Source organism: Ciconia boyciana, chromosome 10 (genome assembly GCF_034638445.1).
Source record: "Ciconia boyciana chromosome 10, ASM3463844v1, whole genome shotgun sequence".
NCBI classification, from domain to species: Eukaryota; Metazoa; Chordata; class Aves; order Ciconiiformes; family Ciconiidae; genus Ciconia; species Ciconia boyciana.
In genome coordinates, this window is record NC_132943.1 from 2,415,178 (window position 1) to 2,437,179 (window position 22,002).

The 22,002-nt window shown below is 42.3% G+C and overlaps 1 protein-coding gene across 1 annotated transcript in view; it reads left to right on the forward strand.

Moving 5' to 3' along the window:
• NEB (nebulin) overlaps positions 1–22,002 on the forward strand; it is a 131,676-nt gene that overhangs the window by 30,352 nt on the left and 79,322 nt on the right. The window contains 27 exon segments of the mRNA XM_072873954.1: positions 851–955; positions 1,776–1,883; positions 3,391–3,702; positions 3,847–4,053; positions 4,525–4,629; positions 5,530–5,637; positions 6,457–6,768; positions 6,962–7,165; positions 7,639–7,743; positions 8,572–8,679; positions 9,058–9,369; positions 9,697–9,724; positions 9,727–9,899; positions 10,246–10,350; positions 10,444–10,551; positions 11,756–12,067; positions 12,418–12,621; positions 12,968–13,072; positions 13,166–13,273; positions 16,523–16,834; positions 17,162–17,365; positions 17,712–17,816; positions 17,910–18,017; positions 18,962–19,273; positions 19,964–20,167; positions 20,935–21,039; positions 21,780–21,887. Coding sequence (XP_072730055.1) covers positions 851–955; positions 1,776–1,883; positions 3,391–3,702; positions 3,847–4,053; positions 4,525–4,629; positions 5,530–5,637; positions 6,457–6,768; positions 6,962–7,165; positions 7,639–7,743; positions 8,572–8,679; positions 9,058–9,369; positions 9,697–9,724; positions 9,727–9,899; positions 10,246–10,350; positions 10,444–10,551; positions 11,756–12,067; positions 12,418–12,621; positions 12,968–13,072; positions 13,166–13,273; positions 16,523–16,834; positions 17,162–17,365; positions 17,712–17,816; positions 17,910–18,017; positions 18,962–19,273; positions 19,964–20,167; positions 20,935–21,039; positions 21,780–21,887 — 4,587 coding nt within the window.

Here is a 22,002-nt window from a genome sequence, read left to right on the forward strand (position 1 = left end):
AAATCAAGAAAACTTGTGGGTCAAGATAAAAAATGTTTAATAAGCAAAGGAGAAGTGGAAGAAGAGAGAAAGAAAACAAAACAAAGCAAGTGATGCAAAAGCAATCACTTGCCACCTCCCACGGGTAGACTGATGCCCAGCCGGTTCCCACGCAAAAGATGTCTAACCTCCCTAAGCCCCCTCCTCTCCCTTTTTATTTGCTGAGCATGACGTTATATGGCATGGAATATGTCTTTGGTTAGTTGGCTTCATCTGCCTGGTTCTGTCCCCTCCCAACCTGTTGCACACCACCCAGTCTATTCACTGCGGGTGGAGAGTGAGAAAGAGAGAAGGCCTTGGTACTGTGCAGACACTGTTCAGCAACAGCTAAAACGTGAGCGTGTTCTCAGCATTGTTTTAGTCACAAATCTAAAACACAGCACTGTTTGAGCTTCTGTGAAGAGGATTGATGCCGTCCCAACCAGACCCAGTACATTTTGAAACCTCTTGTTTTCTGCTGTTCAGTGTGCTTGAATACACTGCTGGGCAAGAGACAAGCAATAAAATACCGTAGCAAGGTTGATATTTCTTCCACTCTTATTTTGGCCTCACACAATTAACTTCATAAGAGCTATTCCTGATTCACACTGCTTTTAAGTGCTAAAATAAAAAGCTAAATGTTCCTACCATGTTAGTAGTTGCATCATTGTAAGAAAGTTTATATTTCAAATAGGAAATATTATTTTCAATGGTTGTATTTAATTTTATAAACAATTTATAAACAATTTTATTAACAATTTATAAACAATCAAATTGTTTTATTTATTTTTTTGCTTATGTTAACATCTCTTTTTTTTTTTTATCCTTCCAGCACAAGTACAAACAAGCATGGGAAGAAGACAAAAAGAAAGTTCACATCACACCAGATATTCCACAGATTGCTTTAGCAAAAGCTAATGCATTTAATTTAAGTGATGTGAGTACTGTTTGTAAGACTATGACATTGTGTTTGGGTTTTTTTTTATTAGGAGTAAGTGAGATGACAGCATACGAAAGTCTCCCTAATTCTCACTTTGCTAACCTGTAGTAATTTCAGAAAAAGCTGTTAATTTTCCTTTTCCCCACTTCCTTCCCCAAAATTAAATACCAAAAATTGCCAAGAAAAAGCCATAGTCTTTATAGTCAAATTATGAAGTGTTCACATGTAGGTCATTAAAAAGTAATAGTTACTAACCAAATAGTAGAGTTTGAGTACTGTCCCTGTTTGTTACTGTATTTATTATTTTATTTCCTCATACACAAAGTTTTGTACTGGATTCAAAATTCTTTCTTGCAGATTGAACCTATTCTTTTGGTAACAGATGGTATTACAGCCAGTTTTTCAGTAGCCAGTTGTTAAATCTGGATATGCTAAATAAAGTATTGTTTGTAATTGTGCACATCTTTAATGTGCACAGAAATAGACATATTTATCTCATATTTTTAAAAGCTGACATACTTGTAGATGTAACTTTTCACCAATATTTATGCATGTGGGAAACAAATGCAATTTGTTGCTCTTTTGTTATAGGTTGTTGTTACTAATTATAGTGCAGTCCAGCTGCATTAATGTATGGAGTTAATTTTGAAGGAGTATTCATCTCTCTGTGTGCCTGAGTGCCTTAAACAACTGTTCAAGGAGTGTTAAACGCATGAATAGTCTGTGTTTCAAGTTATCATATAAAATTAATAGAGTTTTATTTAAGTGTGGTGTCTTTTGCTTTTTTAAAGGATATTTCTTTTCTTTCTCTTCACAGAAAATGTACAGACTTTCATTTGAAGAATCTAGGAAGAAAGGGTATGATCTCAGAGCTGATGCTATCCCTATTAAAGCTGCCAAAGCTTCTAGGGATATTGCTAGTGATGTAAGTTCTTGAAAGAAAAAATTATCCATTTCAGATATTGTAAAACATTCATTTCTTGACACAATTCAATTTTATATGCCAATTATATGAAGTCCCTTTATTCTCTTTCTTGTAAATAATTCTGACATATTCGATGTATATTCTAATGCATTTTCTGACAGGCTTAAAGAACAATTTCTTTATTAGAAAGGTAAGGAGATACATGAGGGACTCTTAGAAAAAAAATAAGGCAGTTCATTCCTCAGTGTGATGGTGCTTGGATACTTTATAAATGTATGTTGTATATTGGTAGCTTAGACAGAACGTTCAGAGATCATTCTTAGAAATATTTGAAAAGAACAGATATGGACTTAAATTATTTTTACTGCTGTGGTACAGTTATCTTTATTCCTTTGGTGAAAGTCCCATTAAATTTCTTGGTGCAGAGAATACAAGCTTCTGGAATCAAGACCATTCTGAAATCCTTTGTGTATCAGTGATGAGGGATTTGCTGTGGCAGGGGCAAATCCAGCCTGAGAGAGGGGTGAAGTTAGGGCCTAAGGACATGCTATCTAGCTCACCGGGTTTTTTTTGACAACATAGGGGATGTTGCCGCCACCACAAAGTCAATTTGCTCTGCCATTGTGCTAAGTCTGAGGGGAAGATACTTCCATTCTGAGTTCTCTCCAAGCAGTATGCAGTGAAGGAAAAAGGAATTGATGCTAGGTCTGTGTAGTTCATTGTCCGGGGTTGATTAGAGATTGAGGAAGGGATTAAGAATTTGAACTATTGGTTTTATTAAACAAATGCAAAATGTCTTGGGAAGCGTCTTGAAGTTTTTTAATCATTTGAACAAGTGAACCTAATGGAAGTGATGATTAGGTCTTTGATTTTATGGTTAGTCTTTAGATACGAACCCAAGTATTCTGAGTATGATGCAGACCACCACAAAAATAGTTACCTAAGCTGAATATTGGAAGGAGGATAGCAATAGTCACAGAGAACCGTGTGGGTTAATGTACCCTGGTTCTAGTGTTTGTGATAGCTCATCTTAGAGCTAATATGGGTATCTCTAAACTATAGTGTGAAAAGAATTACAAGTGCACTTTTTCCAAAGAACTGTCTTCAGCAAACCAGATCTTATGTGTTCTTTTGCCTTTTGCTTTCTGTCAGTATGTTTCATACTTTCATTGTGTCATTTATAATGAGATTAGAAAGCAATTGAATGCCAGGTTACACTGAACCTTATCCAGGAGCAGAATAAATTATGGTATGGAAATTTCATTTATTAAGAAAATGTTTTAAATATACAGCTTTTAAAAGGGATGCTAGACATCTGTTTTGCTTTAGGGTACACCCTAAGAGTAGGTGGACAAAGCCACCACCTCTGTATGCTTTCTGATGTTTTCTTAACAATGTAAAAATCTTATTTTAATCTAAGTTTTGGGGTTTTTTTCCTTACAAGATAGATATTGCTTATTAAACAAATGAAGTAGAATTAAAGTCGCTGCCTCTGTTCTCTTTACAGTATAAATACAAATTAGGTTACGAACAAGACAAGGGAAAACTTGTAGGCTTCCGCAGCCTTCAGGATGATCCCAAACTTGTCCATTATATGCAAGTGGCTAAGATGCAGTCTGATCGTGAATACAAGAAAGCTTATGAGACGAGCAAGACACATTACCAAACGCCTTCTGATACGCTCAGCATCGTGGCAGCTAAGGAGGCGCAAGATCGTGTAACCAATACTAACTACAAACAACTGATTCACAACTATATGCTTCTACCAGACGCAATGAGTTTAGAACTGTACAGAAACATGAACCAGATACAAAGTGACGTAAGTTTCTGTTTTCCTTCTGTCATTCACAGCTGTGACTTTTTTTCCTGTTTTTTCATTATGGCTGTGTTTTGGAAACAACAGAATTCTTTTGTGTGAGCCATTTGTAAACTGTAAACTTCCCTTTGGTGTTGTGTTCGGCAGAATGAGTACAAGCAGGATTACAAAGAGTGGTTCAGGGGTATCGGTTGGAGTCCTGCTGGTTCTCTGGATGTGGAGAAATCTAAGAAAGCCACAGAAATTGCAAGTGATCAGAAATACCGCCAGCATCCCAGCATGTTCCCCTTTACAAAACAGAATGATGCCATGGACATGGTCCTTGCAAAGCAGAATGCAAATATAATGAACAAAGTGAGTATTTATGGGGAAAGTTGGGCAGACATTCACATATAATCCATTTCAATAACCAGTCTATAAGTCTCTGTCACCACCTTTATGTAGCAGTGTTTCCCTGGGAAAAACAACTGCCACTTACAGGTTCCTCTTTTTCATTTTTTTTCTTACTGAAACACTCAGTTACTGATAAATATAATTGGTTAAATAGATCTCTTCTCATTTTTCTCATTACTACCTCTCCAACCTCTATTCTTCTTGTTCTCATATAGAAATCACTGGCCCTGAAAATCTTGATAGTTGGACTTCATTAGAAGCAAGTCTGGATCCTAATTCAGCTGATTCTGGATTAGGTCATTACATAGTAAAATAAATCTAAGTCAACACCTTTGTCTTCTTACCTGTTCATATCCAAAGTGTGCAAATGGAAAGGTGAAAGCCATCCTTTGTCATTTGTACTAACACATCTGATGTTACTTTTTTCAATAGCATGCTTATACTCAAGCTTGGGAGAAGGATAAAATTCAGGTTCACGTGATGCCAGATACACCAGATATTCTACAGGCAAAACAGAACAAGGCGAACTACAGTCAGGTAGAGTTTTTTAATACTTCCTATTACATTTTAAATTAATATCTCCTTTCTTCAAATTTAAAGGTGCCTCCCATTTCAAAATAAGTAATTAAGTTGTGTGAGTTAGAAGAAATGGAATGGGGGATTTAGAACGGAGGCAAGAATTTTTATGTGAGTAATACTTTCAGAGTAGCAGTAAGTACCATCTTCAGGCTAGCAAAGTAACAGCCTAAATTACATTATAATGTATGGAAAATACAAGTCCTGTTTTTGAAATCTAGATCTGCATAGCTCATAGTCTATGCTTACCACAGAAACCAATCATGTTAAAAATTCGTTACTATAAAATTACGAGTTCATCGTGTATATTTTTAACTTAGCATATGGGAAAAGAAATACATCCAGTGATTCTAACTTTTCTGTCAGCTTTCAAATATGAGAAAGTGACAATTGTGCCAGTATAAAATACTTAGGTTTTGCTTTGCATGATTGCTCAGCAGCCAATCTTTGACTTGCAAGTGCTGGTACTTAAAATCAACTGTGCACAAACTGAATTGACTATTAAATGGCTACATACAGCCTTATTAATTAAAATTTTGTTAAGCCAATTGAAAAGTTTTCAGTTGTCCCAGATGTATATATTTCAAATTCCTCAGATATGTTTCAAATCCCCAAGATAAGCTGTAGTAGGAAGCTGCTGCAGTAAAGACAAACTATTTGATCACTAGCCTAAGACTCAGAAGACCTGCGTTCCTTGCTTATCAGTTTCCCATTTCTCCGTTCCCATTCTAGTAGCCCTTCTCTCATAACTGAAGCCTGTGAGGTGACCAGAATTTGGTAATATGAATCATTAGCATATCTAAATAGAAGGTGACATACGTATTACTAAGACTTTTTAATTAATATTGTTTTCAATTTTAGAAACTATACAAGCTTGGCTGGGAGGAAATGATAAAGAAAGGCTATGACCTCACACCTGAAGCCATTTCAGTGAAAGCTGCCAAAGCTTCAAGGGACATTGCAAGTGACGTAAGCAACATTTCTAATTCAATATGACAGGCACTTTATCTAGTTGCTATAGCCTACAGTCGCCCTAGATCCAGATACACCCCTCTGCTAAGGTGTGGCTTGGAGCAAAAAGCAAAATTGCTGGCAAAACTCTTTCCTGATCTGTTCTTGTCAGTGAAGAAAACAATTTAAGAAGGGTTGCTCTGGCATCTTGACAATTCCAAAGATTGTGGTCCATCCATGAAGTGGCTTGTCATAGAAACTTAGGAGTTGTCTGCTCTTTTGGATGTTACATTTTCCGAGCAGCAGCAAATTTGGTCCAAGTAGCTGATCCCAGTGCCTATACTGAGAAATCCTCTTTACAGCTCTGAAATGGACGTGGTGACACATGTATTGCTGCTATCATCACTTGGTATGAATACAACTCCTGCATTTATGGAAGAGGTTTTATTAATCATTAGGAAATGATTCCAGTGCTTAAGCATCTGCATTTTTCATTGCTGATTATTTTACTCATCAAAATATTTCAGCGTGTCAGCTTTTGGGAGTTCTGAACAGTATGACTATATGAATCAGATGGCACAGGAGGCCATTCTTACAGCAATGCACTCTTCCTCTCCCGGGACTCTGTTCATTCCCAGGGAGAGCATTCACTGACACCAAGTGATGCACATTAATCAAGGGGCTACTAAACCTTTACATGAGGTGCCATAACAAGTTGCTCATTTCATTGGTAATGGGAAATATTTAACTGAGTGAATAGATTGATATTTTGCTTATATATTTTACCATTGTCTGTTTCTTACTGTAATTTCAATAATGCAATCTTTGTAATTTTAGTACAAGTACAAAGAAGGTTACCGCAAGCAGCAGGGACATCACATTGGATTCCGCAGCTTACAGGATGATCCTAAGATGTTGTGGTCTATGCAAGTAGCTAAGATGCAGAGTGAGAGGGAGTACAAGAAAGATTTTGAAAAGTGGAAGACAAAGTTTAATATGCCTGTGGATATGTTAGGCTTCCTTCTGGCGAAGAAATGTCAGGAATTGGTTAGCGATATAGACTACAAACACATGCTACACCGCTGGACTTGTCTGCCAGACCAGAATGATGTCACCCAGGCAAAGAGGGTCTATGAACTACAGAGTGATGTAAGCTTCCTCTGGATTTAATTAATTTATTTTTTTGTAAAATATTTACTGCTTATTGAGAAGTATATTTAGTAACTCTCTCTTGATGTCAGTATAGATCAGACTGAAGCTAAAATACCAGTTAGTCTTTTAATATGGTTTAATAAATGAGCAGGGAAATAATCTACTACGGTTTTGATTTTTCCTTTAACAGAATCTGTATAAGTCAGATCTACAATGGCTCAGAGGCCTTGGATGGAGTCCTTTGGGATCTTTGGAATCTGAAAAGAACAAGAAAGCTTCTGAAATACTGAGTGAAAAGAAGTACCGGCAGCACCCAGATACTATTAAGTTCACAAGTATCCCAGATGCCATGGATATCGTTTTAGCAAAATCTAATGCCAAAAATAGAAGTGATGTAAGTCGCCTCTAGAGACAGCAACTTGTGATTCAATAAGTGTATACATTAGTATACATTTAGTTAAAAAGATCTCCATATTGGAACATGTGCTTAAAAACGTTTACGATCAGTGCCTTACTGCTCAGTTGTCAAGAAGTACTGCGCCTTGTTCAGAAGATTAAGGTCTTTAGTGCTGTATAACTTTTTCAGTAATAACTGCAAATAAGACCCTTTACTATGTAGTATGTAAATGTATTGTCATAATGGTGTTTCCTTGACATTTCATGGACGTAAAGAAGAAAAAAAGGCGGTATTTCAGCAAGAAGTCGTTGTATTATTTTATTTTAATATCTTGCATTGTTGACATCGCTCATGTTTGGACAGTACATCTTTGCTTTGCTACTGTAAAGAAAAGGTAAACTGAATTGACTGCTATGCATGTCAATGAGCCTTTTATCAGCCCAAGTATTTTTGTTTGTGTCTCTTTTCAGATACTGTATAGAGAAGCTTGGGACAAGGACAAGACTCAGGTTCACATCATGCCTGATACTCCTGAAATTTTGCTGGCTAAATCAAACTTAATTAACACAAGTGATGTAAGTTTGTCTCTACAATGTTTCTTTTATGGAATTTGGAATTACCCATTGTGGCTCAAGTTTAAAATGCAGTAGAGTAATTCTGCAATTCTAACAGCTGTAAGCACACCTGTAATCTTTTCCTGTGAAAATTGTTATGCACTGGGAAGCCCGAGTGGAATTGCTAATATATAAAATGGAAGCAGAATTGCTAGAATATAAAAATACCAAGAAAATATTCAACACAAGTTAGCAGTTTTCTCTTTCCTCCCTACTGATGATAATAACATTGCAGATATGTGTTCAGTACTTTTTAGTAAGCCTGTCATTCTTGTTAAAGTGTCTGATTATATTGAATTGCCTCTTTAGAATGACATAGGATTATGTAACTTACATCAAATTCCTGCTTATAATGGAAAAAATATAGACTACATGCAAAGGTAAAGAAATGTTAGCAGCTCTATCATAAGAACTCAAGAAGACAAAAATAATTGCAATTCAAATTGGGTGTAGAGAATCATGGGGTTTATTCTCTACATCATGGGGTTTTATTATTCACCTCTGTAGAAGACTCCATGAATCATTCAGATTAATATGTTAACTAAAAGAAAATTTTGATCTCGAATGAGTTAATCAGAAAACAGACAGATAGTAATTTTTAAATATTTTATATCATCAGTTACAAAATACACATTATTAAAAGCAAGCTATGGAATTTAATTTGATGAATGAAACTGTGTTTGGAATCTCATACTTTATTTTCATGAATCAGGGGAGGAAAGTTGTAGTATTGAAAAACTCTCTAGGGAGCTTTATTTGCAATAATGACTTTGAATCCTTCTCCAACAGAAACATTACAAGTTAGGATATGAAGAGCTGAAGAAGAAAGGCTACGATCTTCCTCCTGATGCTATACCCCTCAAGTCAGCAAAGGCATCCAGAGACATAGCTAGTGAAGTAAGTCTTATGGAGTGAAAATAATAGTGGGGCATAGAGCTGGTACACACTTTTGGATAAAGATGTTTTTTATTTAAAAGGAGAAGAGGTCTAAGATTTTAACAGTCTTATATTGCTGCCCTCCCCAGAGGTTGTATAATTCTTAAAGGTTAATTGAATAAAATACAATAATTTAAATGAGGTAGTATATAACTGTAGAAAAATCAGTTAATATCTTCTGGACATGCAATAAAAACATGCAAAAAAAAATGTTGGCAAAATAGACAAAAAAAATTAAAATATATTACATACAAAAGTGTTAACCACTATATTAACAACAGAGAAATTTAAATTGCAGCTTGAAAACAGGTGATAATTGTTGTTTCTGCATTCAATTAGTACCAATACAAAACTGCGTACCGAAAGCAGCTTGGCCACCACATAGGAGCCCGTAACATAGAGGATGACCCGAAGATGATGTGGTCGATGCACGTAGCCAAGATCCAGAGTGACAGGGAGTACAAGAAAGCGTTTGAGAAGACCAAGACACACTTCAGTAGCCCAGTGGACATGCTGGGAATCGTGTTGGCCAAGAAATGTCAGGAGTTGGTCAGCGACATTGATTACAAGCACACTCTGCATCGGTGGACGTGTCTGCCGGACCAGAACGATGTTGTACAAGCCAGGAAAGTGTACGACCTTCAGAGTGATGTAAGTTATTCTTTACTGGCTGTGTGCAAAGCAGAAGTCTCTCTTGTGTTCTGTTCTGCTGCTGGAGAATGTGCAGGTGGGGAGGAGAGGTTGAGGCTGATTCTGTGAGAGTGAGACTGTGTTGTGGCCGTACTGTCTTGCTGAGAGTTGTAGGCACGGGGAGCCAGGTTGTGGGGAGCTGAGCTTAATGGGAGTCCCTTTTGTGGTGGCTGGTGGGTTGACCCAGGGGAATGTGTTTTGTTAGGCAGAGCTTGCCGTGGTAGGAGGAGTGGTTGCATGGAGTAAGGAGGTTGCTGAGCCTCTTTGTGTCCTTGCCTGTCCTTTCAGAATGTGTACAAGTCCGACCTTCTGTGGCTGAGGGCATTGGCTGGTCCCCAAGCGGTTCGCTGGACGATGAGAAGAATAAGAGGGCGAGCCTCATCCTGAGTGACAAGAAGTATCGGCAACACCCGGACACCATCAAATTCACGAGCATTCCTGACTCGATGCCTATGGTTCTGGCAAAGCACAACTCTGAAATCATGAACCAAGTGAGATTTCCTTGTGTTTGCAACCTGAAGGAAATGAGTGCATTTCCCAGGACTCTGGGCTCTCTCCTTCCAGGGCCTGGGTTTGGCAAAGGGGGATATTGCATCCTCTTGCATCAGGGATTTGTGTTCCTTGTGGTAGATCAAATTGTCTTTTGTGTGGTTGGAGCAGGGATTGGGTGCAGCGTGGCAAAGGGTGAAGCGTTAGAAAGTTTTTGGACAAGAAACGTCATTTCTGAGTCAGTGCCAAGTAGAGGCCCCTAGCTTCAGTTTGTGGAGCTCATTTGCTCTTTGAGTTTGTTGCCCTGTGCTTGCGTGATCTTATTTCATGTTGTACTCATTTTTTCAGCGCTCGTACACATCAGCCTGGGAGAAAGATAAAACCAGTGTTCACATTATGCCGGATACACCTGGTATTTTGCTAGCCCAGCAGAACAAAGTGAACTTCAGTGAGGTAGGTGTTTGAGGTGGGGTTAAGCGTCCGTCCCTGGACAGTGGTGGCCTGGGAAGACAAGTTGCTTGAGGGCAATGCTTGTTTTTCTTTCAGAAACTGTACAAGCTTGCGATGGAGGAGGAGAAGAAGAAGGGCTACGACATGCGGGCAGATGCCATTCCTATCAAGTCTGCTAAAGCTTCTAGAGACATTGCAAGTGATGTAAGTACACAGGAGCCCTTGGTGGTACATCCTATCGGACAGTTTCCAGGTGCTTGAAGTTGAAGCCCAGGGTTTGCAACGTTAGTCGAATGGAGGCAACCCATCACTTGCCTGTCATTACCATTCAGCCAGTCCATACACGTGTTGGTTCTGGAGGGTCTGCCTGTAGCTGTCCCTGCACGTTATGGGTGCGCAGTGTTGCATGGGAATTTGTCGACAGTGTGGAGAGAGTAACTGTGGGAGCTGGGTGATGGACATAATCCAAAGCAGCATCCCTCCTGGGCTTGTGGCAGGGTCTTGTCATGCAACAGGCTGGACTTTTGAGGTGGTGTGCTGCCCTCCGTACTGCCAGTCATTACTCCCCTGATGTTGCAGGTACATAGCTGAGCTGGACATTGGGAAAGAACACGCAAACCAAGTTTTGTGTTATGACCGGGGCATTTATTGTTTCTGTCTTTTCTGTGGGCAGGTCCAGTCACTGTAGGCCAGTCATTACTGTGCCCCTGAGTATCTTTTCAAGCCTTAGCTCTGCAGGAGCTGAATTTACTCTCTTATGCGAGGTTGTGTAGTTCAGGTTTGTTCCCTTACTGGAAAGAGATGAGTTCAATCTCTCCTCAAGTCTTACTTGACATTCCAGTTAGAGGCGAGGGATAAAGTGTTGTGTTGTCCCTTGTCACTTCCCAAGCTTAGTGGCTGTAGGCCTGCAGCTGAGGACACACACAGGGCTGGGAGCGTAAGACTCCTGAGCACTGTGCTGGAGAGTCTGGTGCAGCGGAGTGCGTCAGCTGCTGTGGGCTGTGTGGGTGAGTGCAGAAAGGGCTGTGCAGGATGAGGCCCAGGTTGCCTGCTGGAGCAGTCCGGTGGTTTTCGCCAAGTTTTGCATCCCAGCTGCTGAGCTGGCCTCTCAGTGAGGATGCTTAGGTTGCGTAGAGACCCTGTCTGCCGGCATGCATCGCTCCTGCTTCCTGAGCTAGTTTGGCTGGAGATGCTGTCTGGCCTCCGTGTGCCTCCAGTGGCCAGTGTAGGTGTGGGGTGGGATGGAAGTGTGGGACGCAGTAGGCATACGCTGCGCTTAGAGGCCTCTTCATGTGGTGATCTTGCCAGGCTCCATTAGCAAAGCGCTTGCTCATGGGCACTGCTACAGAACAGTGTCAGAAGGGAGAACAGCTGTCCTGAAACTTATTGAGCTTCTTTGACCCTGCAGTACAGGTATAAAGAAGGCTATCGCAAGCAGCTTGGCCACCACATAGGAGCCCGTAACATAGAGGATGACCCGAAGATGATGTGGTCGATGCACGTAGCCAAGATCCAGAGTGACAGGGAGTACAAGAAAGCGTTTGAGAAGACCAAGACACACTTCAGTAGCCCAGTGGACATGCTGGGAATCATGTTGGCCAAGAAATGTCAGGAGTTGGTCAGCGACATTGATTACAAGCACACTCTGCATCGGTGGACGTGTCTGCCGGACCAGAACGATGTTGTACAAGCCAGGAAAGTGTACGACCTTCAGAGTGATGTAAGTTATTCTTTACTGGCTGTGTGCAAAGCAGAAGTCTCTCTTGTGTTCTGTTCTGCTGCTGGAGAATGTGCAGGTGGGGAGGAGAGGTTGAGGCTGATTCTGTGAGAGTGAGACTGTGTTGTGGCCGTACTGTCTTGCTGAGAGTTGTAGGCACGGGGAGCCAGGTTGTGGGGAGCTGAGCTTAATGGGAGTCCCTTTTGTAGCTTAATGGGAGTCCCTTTTGTGGTGGCTGGTGGGTTGATCCAGGGGAATGTGTTTTGTTAGGCAGAGCTTGCCGTGGTAGGAGGAGTGGTTGCATGGAGTAAGGAGGTTGCTGAGCCTCTTTGTGTCCTTGCCTGTCCTTTCAGAATGTGTACAAGTCCGACCTTCTGTGGCTGAGGGGCATTGGCTGGTCCCCAAGCGGTTCGCTGGACGATGAGAAGAATAAGAGGGCGAGCCTCATCCTGAGTGACAAGAAGTATCGGCAACACCCGGACACCATCAAATTCACGAGCATTCCTGACTCGATGCCTATGGTTCTGGCAAAGCACAACTCTGAAATCATGAACCAAGTGAGATTTCCTTGTGTTTGCAACCTGAAGGAAATGAGTGCATTTCCCAGGACTCTGGGCTCTCTCCTTCCAGGGCCTGGGTTTGGCAAAGGGGGATATTGCATCCTCTTGCATCAGGGATTTGTGTTCCTTGTGGTAGATCAAATTGTCTTTTGTGTGGTTGGAGCAGGGATTGGGTGCAGCGTGGCAAAGGGTGAAGCGTTAGAAAGTTTTTGGACAAGAAACGTCATTTCTGAGTCAGTGCCAAGTAGAGGCCCCTAGCTTCAGTTTGTGGAGCTCATTTGCTCTTTGAGTTTGTTGCCCTGTGCTTGCGTGATCTTATTTCATGTTGTACTCATTTTTTCAGCGCTCGTACACATCAGCCTGGGAGAAAGATAAAACCAGTGTTCACATTATGCCGGATACACCTGGTATTTTGCTAGCCCAACAGAACAAAGTGAACTTCAGTGAGGTAGGTGTTTGAGGTGGGGTTAAGCGTCCGTCCCTGGACAGTGGTGGCCTGGGAAGACAAGTTGCTTGAGGGCAATGCTTGTTTTTCTTTCAGAAACTGTACAAGCTTGCGATGGAGGAGGAGAAGAAGAAGGGCTACGACATGCGGGCAGATGCCATTCCTATCAAGTCTGCTAAAGCTTCTAGAGACATTGCAAGTGATGTAAGTACACAGGAGCCCTTGGCGGCATGCTCTCCTCAGTCTTACTTGACATTTCAGAAAGAGGCAGGGGAAAAAGTCAAAGCATCATAGAACCATAGAATGGTTTGGGTTGGAAGGGAACTTAAAGATTGTCTAGTTCCACCCCCCCTGCCATGGTCAGGGACACCTTTCACTAGATGAGGTTGCTCAAAGTCCCATCCAGCCTGGCCTTGAATACTTCCCTTCCAGGGATAGGGCATCCACGGCTTCTCTGGGCAACCTGTTCCCATGTCTCACCACCCTCACAGTAAAGAATTTCTTCCTAATATCTAATCTAAATCTCCCCTCTTTCAGTTTAAAACCTTTATCACTCATCCTATCACTACTCTCCCTCATAAAGAGTCCCTCCCCATCTTTCCTGTAGGCTCCCTTTAAGTACTGGAAGGCCACTATAATTTCTCCCCAGAGGCTTTTCTTCTCTAGTCTAAACAACCCTAACTCTCTCAGCCTGTCCTCATAGGGAAGGTGCTCCAGCCCCTTGATCATCTTTGTGGCCCTCCTCTGGACCTGCTCAAGCAGGTCCATGTCTTTCTTATGCTGGGGGTCCCAGAGCTGAACACACTGCTCCAGGTGGGGTCTCATGAGAGCAGAGCAGAGGGGGAGAATCTCCTCCCTCGACCAGCAGGTCATGCTTCTTTTGATGCAGCCCAGGATACGGTTGGCTTTCTGGGCTGCGAGCACACGTTGCTGGCTCATATTCAGTTTTTCATCCACCAGTATCCCAAGTCCTTCTCTGCAGGGCTGCTCTCAATCCACTCATTGCACAGCCTGTATCGCTGTTTGGGGTTTCCTCGACCCAGGTGCAGGACCTTGCACTTGGCCTTGTTGAACTTCATGAGGTTCGCACAGGCCCACCTTGCTAGCCTGTCAAGGTCCCTCTGGATGGCATCCCTTTCCTCTAGAGTATCAACCACACCACCCAGCCTGGTGTCATCCGGAAACTTGCTGAGGGTGCACTCAATCCCACTGTCCATGTCCCCGACAAAGCTGTTAAATAATACTGATCCCAGTACAGACCCCTGAGGGACACTACTCATCACTGGTCTCTACCTGGACATTGAGCCATTGACCACAACTCTGAGTGTGACCATCCAGCCAATTCCTTATCCACCAAGTGGTCCACCTGTCAAATCCATGTCTCTCCATTTTAGAGACAAGGTTGTTGTACGGGACAGTGTCAAATGCTTTGCACAAGTGCAGGTAGATGATGTCAGTCGCTCTTCCTTTATCCACCAATGCTGTAACCCTGTTGTAGAAGGCCACCAAGTCTGTCAGGCACGACTTGCCCTTAGTGAAGCCATGTTGGCTGTCACCAGTCATCTCTCTGTTTTCCATGTGCCTTAGCGTAGTTTCCAGGAGGATCTACTCCATGATCTTGCTGGGCACAGAGGTGAGACTGACCGGCCTGTAGTTCCCTGGGTCTTCCATTTTTCCCTTTTTAAAATGGGGCTTATGTTTCCCCTTTTCCAGTCACTGGGAACTTCACTGGTCTGCCACGACTTTTCAAACATCATGGATAGTGGCTTAGCAGCTTCATCTGCCAGTTCCCTCAGGACCCTCGGATGCATCTCATCAGGTCCCATGGACTTGTGCACACTGAGGTTCCTTAGATGGTCTCGAACCTGATCTTCTCCTACAGTGGGCAGTGCTTCATTCTCCCAGTCCCTGCCTTTGGGTTCAGTGAACTGGGTGGCGTGGCTAGAGCAGTTGCCAGTGAAGACCAAGGCAAAAAAGTTGTTGAGTACCTCAGCCTTCTCCATGTCGGTTGTAGCCAGGTCTCCCATTTCGCTCATCAAGGGGTACAGTTTCTTTCATCTTCCTTTGTTGTCCTGTGTACCTGAAGAAACCCTTGTTATTTTTTACGTCCCTAGCCAAGTTCAGCTCCAGCTATGCCTTGGCTTTCCTGATCTCCTCCCTGAACTCCTGAGCCATAGCCCTATAATCTCCCCAGGATGTGTATCCCTGCCTCCACTGCCTATGCGTTTTGGTTTTGTGCTTTAGTTTGGCTAAGAGGTCTCAACTTAGCCAAGCTGGCCTTCTGCCTCCCCTGCCTGACTTCCTGCATGTTGGGATTGACAGGTCTTGCACCCTAAGAAAAATGTCTTTAAATATCTCCCAGCTTTCGTTCGCTCCTTTATCTCTGAGGGCAGTGTCCCAAGGGATCCCACTCACTAGCGCCCTAAACAGGTGAAAGTTTACCTTTCCGAGGTTTAGGGTACTGACTCTAATTTTTTCCTGTCCTTTACCCCTCAACATTGAGAATTCTACCAGGGCATGATTGCTGCAGCCCAGGCTACCTCCAGTCTTGACCTCTTCAATAAGTTCTTCCTCATTAGTGAGCAACAGGTACAACAGTGCCTCTTCTGTGGTCAGGCTCTCCATCACCTGTACTAGGAAGTTGTTCTCAACGCATTCCTGTAGTTTCCTGGACTGCTTGCAGTTCGCTGTGCCGCTTTTCCAGCAGATGTTCGGGTGGTTGAAGTCCCCTATCAGGATCAGGGCCTGTGAGTGTGATGCTTCCTGCAGTTGAAGAAAGAACTCTTCCTCAACCTCCTCTCCTTGATCGGGTGGACTGTAGTAAACAGCAATCACAAAGTTTCCTTTGTTCGCTTGGTCTCAAATTTTCAGCCGTAAGCTCTCAGAATGTGCATTGCTGAAAAAGTGTCGTGTTGCCCCTTGTCACTTTCCAAGCTTAGTGGCTGTAGGCCTGCAGCTGAGGACACACACGGGGCTGGGAGAATAAGACTCCTGAGTGCTGTGCAGGAGAGCCTGGTGCAGCGGAGTGCGTCAGCTGCTGTGGGCTGTGTCGGTGAGTGCAGAAAGGGCTGTGCAGGATGAGGCCCAGGTTGCCTGCTGGAGCAGTCCGGTGGATTTTGCCGAGATTTGCATCCCAGCTGCTGAGCTGGCCTCTCAGTGAGGATGCTTAGGTTGTGTGGAGACTCTGTCTGCCGGCATGCATCGCTCCTGCTTCCTGAGCTAGTTTGGCTGGAGATGCTGTCTGGCCTCCGTGTGCCTCCAGTGGCCAGCGTAGGTGTGGGGTGGGATGGAAGTGTGGGACGCAGTAGGCATACGCTGCGCTTAGAGGCCTCTTCATGTGGTGATCTTGCCAGGCTCCATTAGCAAAGCGCTTGCTCATGGGCACTGCTACAGAACAGTGTCAGAAGGGAGAAGAGCTGTCCTGAAACTTATTGAGCTTCTTTGACCCTGCAGTACAGGTATAAAGAAGGCTATCGCAAGCAGCTTGGCCACCACATAGGGGCCCGTAACATAGAGGATGACCCGAAGATGATGTGGTCGATGCACGTAGCCAAGATCCAGAGTGACAGGGAGTACAAGAAAGCGTTTGAGAAGACCAAGACACACTTCAGTAGCCCAGTGGACATGCTGGGAATCGTGTTGGCCAAGAAATGTCAGGAGTTGGTCAGCGACATTGATTACAAGCACACTCTGCATCGGTGGACGTGTCTGCCGGACCAGAACGATGTTGTACAAGCCAGGAAAGTGTACGACCTTCAGAGTGATGTAAGTTATTCTTTACTGGCTGTGTGCAAAGCAGAAGTCTCTCTTGTGTTCTGTTCTGCTGCTGGAGAATGTGCAGGTGGGGAGGAGAGGTTGAGGCTGATTCTGTGAGAGTGAGACTGTGTTGTGGCCGTACTGTCTTGCTGAGAGTTGTAGGCACGGGGAGCCAGGTTGTGGGGAGCTGAGCTTAATGGGAGTCCCTTTTGTGGTGGCTGGTGGGTTGACCCAGGGGAATGTGTTTTGTTAGGCAGAGCTTGCCGTGGTAGGAGGAGTGGTTGCATGGAGTAAGGAGGTTGCTGAGCCTCTTTGTGTCCTTGCCTGTCCTTTCAGAATGTGTACAAGTCCGACCTTCTGTGGCTGAGGGGCATTGGCTGGTCCCCAAGCGGTTCGCTGGACGATGAGAAGAATAAGAGGGCGAGCCTCATCCTGAGTGACAAGAAGTATCGGCAACACCCGGACACCATCAAATTCACGAGCATTCCTGACTCGATGCCTATGGTTCTGGCAAAGCACAACTCTGAAATCATGAACCAAGTGAGATTTCCTTGTGTTTGCAACCTGAAGGAAATGAGTGCATTTCCCAGGACTCTGGGCTCTCTCCTTCCAGGGCCTGGGTTTGGCAAAGGGGGATATTGCATCCTCTTGCATCAGGGATTTGTGTTCCTTGTGGTAGATCAAATTGTCTTTTGTGTGGTTGGAGCAGGGATTGGGTGCAGCGTGGCAAAGGGTGAAGCGTTAGAAAGTTTTTGGACAAGAAACGTCATTTCTGAGTCAGTGCCAAGTAGAGGCCCCTAGCTTCAGTTTGTGGAGCTCATTTGCTCTTTGAGTTTGTTGCCCTGTGCTTGCGTGATCTTATTTCATGTTGTACTCATTTTTTCAGCGCTCGTACACATCAGCCTGGGAGAAAGATAAAACCAATGTTCACATTATGCCGGATACACCTGGTATTTTGCTAGCCCAGCAGAACAAAGTGAACTTCAGTGAGGTAGGTGTTTGAGGTGGGGTTAAGCGTCCGTCCCTGGACAGTGGTGGCCTGGGAAGACAAGTTGCTTGAGGGGAATGCTTGTTTTTCTTTCAGAAACTGTACAAGCTTGCGATGGAGGAGGAGAAGAAGAAGGGCTACGACATGCGGGCAGATGCCATTCCTATCAAGTCTGCTAAAGCTTCTAGAGACATTGCAAGTGATGTAAGTACACAGGAGCCCTTGGCGGTACATCCTATCGGACAGTTTCCAGGTGCTTGAAGTTGAAGCCCAGGGTTTGCAACGTTAGTCGAATGGAGGCAACCCATCACTTGCCTGTCATTACCATTCAGCCAGTCCATACACGTGTTGGTTCTGGAGGGTCTGCCTGTAGCTGTCCCTGCACGTTATGGGTGCGCAGTGTTGCATGGGAATTTGTCGACAGTGTGGAGAGAGTAACTGTGGGAGCTGGGTGATGGACATAATCCAAAGCAGCATCCCTCCTGGGCTTGTGGCAGGGTCTTGTCATGCAACAGGCTGGACTTTTGAGGTGGTGTGCTGCCCTCCGTACTGCCAGTCATTACTCCCCTGATGTTGCAGGTACATAGCTGAGCTGGACATTGGGAAAGAAAACCCAAACGAAGTTTTTCTGTAAAAATAAAGGCAGTATAAAAGTAAATTTTTTTGTTATTATTAGGTATTAATTTCAAAGTTTATTCCATATATGTGTTTGTTATCTCTACGTAAACTTCCAGGTCTGTCTCTATGCTCTTCCAGTTTTTGTCTCCTGAATGGTTTGAATATAAGTTTATTTGGCTATCGTGCTTGAAAGTCACTAATTGATTCTTTATGTAGGCAATATTTTTTGAACTTCAGGCCTTTTATATCCCTGCCATAACTTGGAGACTTTTTTTACTCTCAGTTTACTGAGTAGCAGCTCTTAATATGTAGGCCATGGCGTTTCTTCAATAATGTGAAAGTCCTATCAGGCAGGTAATGTTATGTGAATCCTGTTGTAGCTCTACACTGCAGTTCATCAACTGAATACTTTCTCACTCTAAAGTCTCTGTGGTTTCAGATACTAAGTTCTCTGGAGGTTGTGCCACAGGGACTGCTAGGGACATAAAGAAAACTAAACTAAAACTCACTGAACATTTTATTGCCTATAGTACAAGTATAAGGAAGGCTATCGCAAGCAGCTTGGCCACCACATAGGGGCCCGTAACATAGAGGATGACCCGAAGATGATGTGGTCGATGCACGTAGCCAAGATCCAGAGTGACAGGGAGTACAAGAAAGCGTTTGAGAAGACCAAGACACACTTCAGTAGCCCAGTGGACATGCTGGGAATCGTGTTGGCCAAGAAATGTCAGGAGTTGGTCAGCGACATTGATTACAAGCACACTCTGCATCGGTGGACATGTCTGCCAGACCAGAATGATGTTATCCATGCTAAGAAAGCCTATGATCTACAGAGTGATGTGAGTACTCGCTGATAAGTGTTGGAGTTCTAAAGTGTATATAATTTCCTTGGAATATAAACTGTAGAATCTGCTTGAACTGTCTCTCTCATATAGTGTTTTTTCACATTGCATTTTGATTTACCTATTCGAAGCAAGTTCATAAGATTTTTAGGAGTCAATGAATCTGTGTGTAAGGAAGGTTGAGTATTATGAAGGTTTATATACAGCTAATCATTTAGCCACATAGTAGAATTAGCTGCATATAATCCTTCATCATAGACAATCTTAATACCTTTATACGCAGATTAACTGCATATAAAGAGGAAATTGCCTAGTATGACTTTTTTTTTTCATTGCATAATTTTAGTGGAGAGAGTTCCTTTGTTCTGTCTTGGAGAAAATGGTTTAAATTAAGACCTGCTGTTCCTAGTGGGTGACCATTTATTTGTTGGGAACAAATGTTACAGGAAAAGTTTATACTGACTTTCAGGGGTTTGTTTTAATCCCATTACTCTTTGACCATTCCCACCATGTTCCCATCTCTTGAAGACAGATAAGGGGTCTGAATCTAGGTTGCTAACAGAGATTGTTTTGCAGATTGAACTAGGTGGAAGGCAACTTACAGAAAGTAAGCATTAGTTGCATGGTATATATGAAATGTTTAACTGGCAATATTAATGAGAGAACTGTCTTTGTATTTTGTGATAGAATTGCTACAAATCTGACCTTGAATGGTTGCGGGGCATTGGTTGGGTCCCAATTGGTTCCTTGGAAGTTGAAAAAGTCAAGAAGGCAGGGGAGATCTTGAGTGATAAACTATACCGTCAGCCTCCGGACACAATCAAGTTTACTAGCGTCACTGATTCTCTAGAGATGGTCTTAGCCAAGCAGAATGCAGAGACGATGAATAAGGTGAGTCTTGATTCGATAAGGTAACGCGTCAGCAGTCTCCGCCTAAACCCTGGAGACAGGCCTAGAAATATAGATGTGTGGTTGCTGTGTGAGATTTCAGCACAGAGAGGCTTTACAGGTATAGGTTACATTCTTGGTAATCAACAGGTAACTTATTTTCAGCAAATGCTAATTTAATAATATCTTCCAAGTTACCAAGTTAAATTGGAATTATCAATTGTGAAGCTTTCCACATACTCTACTGCATATCTAGTAATGTGTTACCTAACTTTCATCTAATTTTTAATGTAGCAATTTGTCTAACAAATCTAATAATTTATCAAGTTTATCTAGTAATCTAGTAATTAATAAACTACTTGTTTTAGGGCAGTCTTTGAAATATCTGTATTTTAAACAATTCAGCATAGTGCTTAACATATAGGAGTTTTTCTGAATCTGTGGCCCTGATCTCAATCCTATTTATGTCACTAAAACCATTTGCTCTTTCAAACAGGCCTTGCTCTTAGAGTTTAGCTCTCTGTGTGTCTGATTAGCATTCTGTGCCTTTTTTCTAAACATTTTTTTTTAACATAATTCTTTCCAGGTTACTCATTCTTAACTTGGACATTAAGTATCTAGAGGAGTGAATATAAAATCTCATTGCTATATAAGGAATAAGGATTTTTTAGACTGGGAGTACAGATCTGTAATTCTTCGTATGTTTTAGAAGATCTCCAAGTAGTCACCATTTTTTTTTCCCCCTTTAACATATGTTATTTTTCCTGCAGCGTTTATATACTGAGGCCTGGGATAAAGACAAGACACAAATCCACATAATGCCTGACACACCTGAAATCACACTGGCAAAACAGAACATGCAAAACTACAGTGTGGTGAGTGTGTTAGCTCTCCAAATGTAACTGGTCTGTTTCATGGCTGGTGCGTCAGTATTCTGATAAACCTTATATAGATGATACCATCAGTTTCTTTAAGTAATCCCCAATATTTATCCTCAAAACTGTGACTTTAAAAACATCGTTTGCATATTTGTACAGAAGTGCATACGTACAACAGTGAGTACTATTGGCAATAAATTCCATGAGAAGTTATGTGTCTCCAGTGAATTTTTGGGAGTCGTTTCTGCCAGCATGCAAACTGTTGGGAAGGCACAAAATTAATTCCAACATTGGAAATACCAAAAAAGTAATTTCCAGCACAATTCTGAAGAGCAGTGATCCCAGTGTTCAATGTTAGTTTAGGCAAATAAATTCACATCAGTGAGAGGTGGCTTTAAAAAGTATGTTTTACTCCGTTTGCATAGAAGAATAGCTTATCTCTAAAATTGTAGTCAATGTTATGTTATTTAAAGTATTTAAAGAAAAAAATCGTTAGCTAATGTATTTAGCAAAGATTTTCCTTTGGTATGAATTCGTATCAGCTACTGATCTGGGGCTTTGAGTTAAGAAAGTTAGATAAAATTGGCTTAGAATAAATCTTAACACAAGTTTTTAAATCTACTCTACTTGCAAGCAGTTTGTTTTGCATAGAATGTATATAGAAGAATGTATAGTTGCATAGAATGTAATATATAGAACTTACTTACATGAATCTCATTGTTTAATTCTTCCCCTAGAACCTCTACAAACAGGCCATGGAAGAAGGAAAAAAGAAAGGCTATGATTTGAGAAGTGATGCTATCCCCATTCAAGCTGCCAAAGCATCCAGGGAAATTGCCAGTGATGTAAGAAACTACTTTTTTGTTTCTTTGTGTGGTGACATCTGATCTCTGCAACCTGAAAGTTATCAGTTAACCTGGATTCTGTAAAAGGCATTTCAGTTAAACTGTGATCTCAAAT